Source organism: Genypterus blacodes, unplaced genomic scaffold, assembly GCF_046128005.1.
Source record: "Genypterus blacodes isolate CSIRO-AG114 ecotype Tasmania unplaced genomic scaffold, CSIRO-AGI_Gbla_v1 ptg000035l_1, whole genome shotgun sequence".
Classification (NCBI taxonomy): domain Eukaryota; kingdom Metazoa; phylum Chordata; class Actinopteri; order Ophidiiformes; family Ophidiidae; genus Genypterus; species Genypterus blacodes.
Window position 1 is genome coordinate 122,501 of NW_027466848.1, and position 5,744 is coordinate 128,244.

Genomic DNA, 5,744 nt, shown 5'->3' on the forward strand with positions numbered 1-5,744 from the left:
CTGACACTTACACAAGTTTACCACTAGATGGTAGCAGAGGCTAAAAACAGTACAGCAGCCTTCAAACCAAACCATTCAGGACCTGGATCAGCAGGACCTGCATCAGTAGGACCTGGATCAGTAGGACCTGGATCAGCAGGACCTGGATCAGTAGGACCTGGATCAGTAGGACCTGGATCAGCAGGACCTGGATCAGTAGGATCCCAAAGTCCTCTTCAGATAGGAGCTCTATGTCTCCAGGCAGAGCCGAGTGTCTAGCAGGGTTACAAACATCATCTAGCTGAGACGGAGCTGATTCAGCACAAACGGCTGCAGGACAGAATAATGCAGCCGTGATAGATTAAAGGGGGATTGATCCAGAAGAATCATTCAAGCTACTAATAATACACCCACTATCTTATTTGCAAACCTTTCCTATTGTAATAGACCTTACAGTCGGTGTGTTTACGTCAACAAATGAGCAGTTTCCATCCAATTAAGGCAAAACATGGACGTTCATACGCAAATGTTCAGGAGTTTCCATAGATAGATTGAAATCAGCCTGATTGTTGTTACTGTATAATGTTACAGTGAGCGAGTTAGGACGTCTCTGTGTGTGTTTGCTCAGTGGGCAGACGCGTGTGTGTGTGTGTGTGTGTGTGTGCTCACAGAGACAGAAGCTTATCGATCCGTCCATCCATACGTCCACTCAGCTGGCAGAGAGAGAACCTGAGTAAACATTGTGAGAGAGTGACTGGAGGTCCGGCAGCGGTAACGTGCCGCGCTGCCGGACTCTTCCTCAGCTCTCCCTCGGCATTCTGTGCCGGCTTGTGGGTTGTTGATGTCATTTCTAATGATATTTGGCCTTATTGTTGATTTGTGTGAAGTGCGATGAGGCTCAGCAGCTTGTGTTGGGTGTGACTCAGGCTGATGGCAGAGGAAGCAGGAGAACGCCTCATTCAGACGCTGCTGTCTGGGCCCAGAGGCTGGAGGAAGCCAGGCCGCTTGCTTTGGATCAAAGCCTGCTGTTGTGGTTGTGCGGCCATTAGGGTGGCAGAGAGAGAGAGAGAGAGAGAGAGAGAGAGAGAGAGAGAGAGAGAGAGAGAGAGAGAGAGAGAGAGAGAGACGGCACCACAGTTTGAGTTCCAGGCCCAGATTTGTCATCTGGGCTCTGTTTGGACTGAGACCAAGCTTTGATATTGTGTCCAGAAATTCAGACAGCAGCAGAAGAATCAAACTGCTTGATAACTTACAGACTAACTCCACTTCAACTTATTCACTTGGCAGAGAATATTCCAAAACAGATTTCCAGATGTTTCCTCTGCAGTTAAGTAAAGTTCTCAACATAACCACTGCTTTATGGACAACTGGGACAAACTGCAGTCAAGGATCATGTTTGTCCTAACAGCCGGGCGATAGAAGGACAAGACAGCAGTGTGTGTTGTTGCTTCATGGTTAAAGCCGGAGTACGTCAAACCTTTAGACATCAGGCAGGATGAACCCCACACCTTTTTACTGGATTCCGTTCTTAGACTCATAGACAAACTGATGGATTTGGTCTCACACAGACAGGAAACGTGCGGAGGAAAGCCACAAACCGTTCCTTCTGTTGTGGCTTCATGCTTGTTGTGATTCATCGTTTGGCTCAAGCTATCTTCAAGTCTCTGTAAGTAGTTGTTGCTCATAAGGCCAGAGGATGAAGGGTGGCTAACGGCTCGTTGTGAGGGAGGAAGACGAGCTCTTGAATCTCTGCCTGAGAAACGGCTCAGCCCGGTCCGACTTCAATCAAACGGCTGTCATTCTCTGTCAGGTGGTTTTGTCACGTGGACGACGACAACTACGTCAACCCCGAGGCTCTGCTCGCCCTGCTGGCAGCGTTCCCCCGCGACGCCGACATCTACGTGGGCAAGCCCAGCCTGGACAAGCCCATCACCGCGCACGAGCTGCTGGAGGGAAACGCCACGGTAACCTCCACACACACACACACACACACACATGCAGACACGCAGACACACAGACACTCAAACCTCTTATACCAACAACCGACGGGGCGTTCAGCGGGCTGTAGGTTCTGTGTGTGACTGTAAGTGTGTTCAAGTACTCTCTCTCTCTCTCTCTCTCTCTCTCTCTCTCTCTCTTCCAATGTCCCACTGGAGAAATCAGTGAATCGTAAAGCAAAAGCTGAAGTTAGTCTTCATCGTCTCCGTGTCCTTCAATCACTCACCCGTCCTTTCCTTCTTGTCCCCGCGGCGTGATGGAGAGGTGTGTGTGTGTGTGTGTGTGTGTGTGTGTGTGTGAAGACATATGCACGGCTGTAGGAGTGTCTGTCTTTTGTTCACACGGGAAGGAGTTTCAAACACACACACACACGCACACACACATTATCAGTATTAAGTTTACGATTTCACACACTGAGAGCGCTGCTTTGGTTGTATGTACACACGGCCATCCACACGTGTGTGTGTGTGTGTGTGTGTGTGTGTCATTGAGTTGACACGCTTTACGGAGAGCTAATGTATTGTGATTCCAGAAAGCTCCCTCTCTCTTTCCCTCTCTCCCCCTCTCTTTGTCTCTATCTCTCTCTCCCCCTCTCTTTGTCTCTATCTCTCTCTCCCCCTCTCTTTGTCTCTATCTCTCTCTCCTCATTTGTCCGCGCTCGTTGTTCTCTTCTATCGCGTCGCCGATCTGTTTCGATTTGCTGCCCTCTTTTTTGGCAGCGCCTCAGAATGAGAACAGACAAGGGGGAGAGAGAAAGGAAGGGAGGAAAGGAAAGGAAGCAAAGGAAGGAAAATGAAATGCAAAGTGAGAATGGGACCAAAAAGGAATATCAAAAACAGCAGAAAGGAAGAAAGGGGCTTGAGTCTACATGCCTCACTTATTTACTATTGTGCTTTTTTGTATCGCATATTTTGGACCGCATCCTGTATGTATGACTGTGTGTGTGTGTGTGTGTGTGTGTGTGTGTCTCTCAGAGGGAGGTGTGGTTCTGGTTTGCCACAGGAGGAGCAGGTTTCTGCCTGAGCCGGCGGCTGGCAGTGAAGATGGCTCCCTGGGCCAGGTGAGTGTGTGTCACCACAAACATCTGTCCACACAGCTGCATTATGGCCACTGCCAGTACAGCCCTATGTGTGTGTGTGTGTGTGTGTGTGTGTTGCAGCGGCTCGCGGTTCGAGCAGACATCAGCGGCGATCCGTCTCCCAGACGACTGCACAGTGGGATTCATCGTGGAGAAGAAGCTGGGCGTGGCCTTGGTCCACTGCCCTTTATTCCACTCACACCTGGAGAACCTGCTGCTCATCACACACAGCAGCTTACCACACCAGGTCACACACACACACACACACACACACACACACACACACAGGACTAATGGTCTTCCCTTGACGTATTATAACTTTATTGTTGACATCTCTTTCTGATAGAAGCCCAGTCAGTACACATGGCAGTGTGTGAGTTCTACATGTGCACAGAAATCCATACACACATGCTGTTTCTCACTGCTGTGTGTGTGTGTGTGTGTGTGCAGGTGACTCTGAGTTATGGGATGTTTGAGGACAAGATGAACAGCATCGAGGTGAAGGGGCGTTTCTCTAAGGATGAAGATCCCTCCAGGTCAGTGTCCAAGCATGAACTGTAGCTTTGCTGGATCTCATTTGGTAAACATGAAAGTTTACAACGTACGCTCACATACACACACATGCTCATACATACACACACACGCATACACACACATGCTCATACATACACACACACACATACACACACATGCTCATACATACACACACACACATACACACACATGCTCATACATACACACACACACATACACACACATGCTCATACATACACAAACACACATACACACACATGCTCATACATACACACACACACATACACACACATGCTCATACATACACACACACACATACACACACATGCTCATACCTACACACACAGGCATACACACACATGCACATTCAGACACACACCCACACACATCAATGGTGTCCGATCATCAGGACGCTGCGATCCCATTTGGATGTGAGCTGAGGTGTGTGTGTGTGTGTGTGGGGGTGTGTGTGTGTGTGTTGACCTCAGGGCTTGTTTGTATTTGTCACAGGTTTAAGACCATCCACTGCATCCTGTACCCTTTCACCAGCTGGTGCCCTTGAGCTCAGCTTCCACAAAACACCACAGAGCAGGACAGGTTACCCTGCTGGACAGAGTGGGAATGACATGCTGGATGTGTCACATGGCCACTGAGGCAGGTGTGTGTGTGTGTGAGGCCACAGATACCCAAGACTACAGTCTCTGAAACCTGCCAATGATGGCGAAACATCTGCTGTTACATCAGGCAGTAACAGGATTGTGACTACGAGCTGATGATGGTAAAGGAAATGGAATGGAGAAGAGAGAAGAAGAAGAAGAAGAGAAGACCGCAACATCTGTGGGAATGAAGCACTTTTACAGGTTTTTGACTGAAACTTGTCCAGATTTCTGTGAAGACGGCGGCGGCTGGGACTCGAGTCACAGATGCGCTGACTGGAGACTTGATATAATAAAAATTAGACACTGGATTTGACCTTTGACCCCATTGACATGTGGCTGCACTGGAGCCTCTTGACTCAGGAACCAAAGATTTGAGAGATTTTAGAGTCATACCTGTGTGTACGTTCATTTAATGATGTTGTCTATCTGGGAAGTTGTAAATACAATTTTACAGACATTCACAATTGGTGAATATTGACTGTACAAATGATTGCTCTGTTATTAAATTAGGTGCATTAGGAGGCATTCTGACTCGTTTACAACTGAAATAGCAAACTCAAACATTTCTGAGGACCCAGGAGATGGATGTGGTGATGGTCTCAGTCTTCATGGATTTTTATTAGGGCGACATTCTAAGGCTTCAAGTATTTGACTGCAGTTCTCAACATGTCCAGCAGGCGGCCTCCATCAATATGTGGATTTGTCTCTGGTTACGCTTTTATCCAAAGAGACTTACATTACATTATATTACCACCCTTCGCAGAGGGGGGAGCACTTGAGGGTTCGGTGCCTTGCTCAGGGGCACCTCGGCAGGGACTCGAACCGGCAACCCTCCGGTTCTTAAGCGGAAGCTCTACCCACTCGACTACTGCCTCGTCTGTCTGTTAGCTTATTGCACAAATGAACTACACGTGTTGTCCAAACATTATTAATCAGGAGTGAAAGTAGCGATGCGGCAACAGTGTGTCAGTCGTGACGAGTGGCAAATGAGCAAATGAGCATCGTCTGAATAATACGAGCCCAGTCGGTGCCTCAGTTTCGCCATAGTAACTTGTATGTTTTTGTAACTCCACTGTAGGTCAGGATCCGATCACAGGACCTGTTGGAGCAGCAGGGCCTGGCCGTCGTTCTGAATGATTAAAAGTACACGGACTGCACCTGCAGGGCCTTAGTCGTGTCCAGAAGGTGCTAAATTTAGCCCGGTTTTTATTGATTAAATAGCTTTCTCTTGTTCTGTGTCTGTGTGTGTGTGTTTGTGTGTTTGTGTGTTTGTGTGTGTGTGTGTTATGAATCACTCTGTGTCCTTGTGGCTCGGGACATAATGAACCATCCTGACCCACATCTCCCACCCACGCTGCCATCTTCCCACCCTCCTCTCCTCTCCTCTCCTCTCACTTCACCCCTCCCTCCTTCCCTCCCTCCCTCCCTCCTTCCCTCCCTCCATCTGTCTTCCCGTCCTCAGTCTGCGCTGACCTCATCTCGCCCACAGATGAAGT

General features: G+C 48.6%; 1 protein-coding gene across 1 annotated transcript in view; it reads left to right on the forward strand.

Annotated features, from left to right (window-relative positions):
- The window catches only part of mfng (MFNG O-fucosylpeptide 3-beta-N-acetylglucosaminyltransferase), a 9,899-nt gene extending 4,420 nt beyond the window's left edge, over positions 1 to 5,479 (forward strand). Inside the window, exons 4-8 of the mRNA XM_076146832.1 lie at positions 1,790 to 1,943; positions 2,952 to 3,037; positions 3,137 to 3,302; positions 3,506 to 3,591; positions 4,100 to 5,479. Of these exons, the coding sequence (XP_076002947.1) occupies positions 1,790 to 1,943; positions 2,952 to 3,037; positions 3,137 to 3,302; positions 3,506 to 3,591; positions 4,100 to 4,151 (544 nt within the window). The 3' untranslated portion in view covers positions 4,152 to 5,479. The remainder of the gene's footprint in view (positions 1 to 1,789; positions 1,944 to 2,951; positions 3,038 to 3,136; positions 3,303 to 3,505; positions 3,592 to 4,099) is intronic.
- The last annotated feature ends 265 nt before the right edge of the window (positions 5,480 to 5,744 follow it).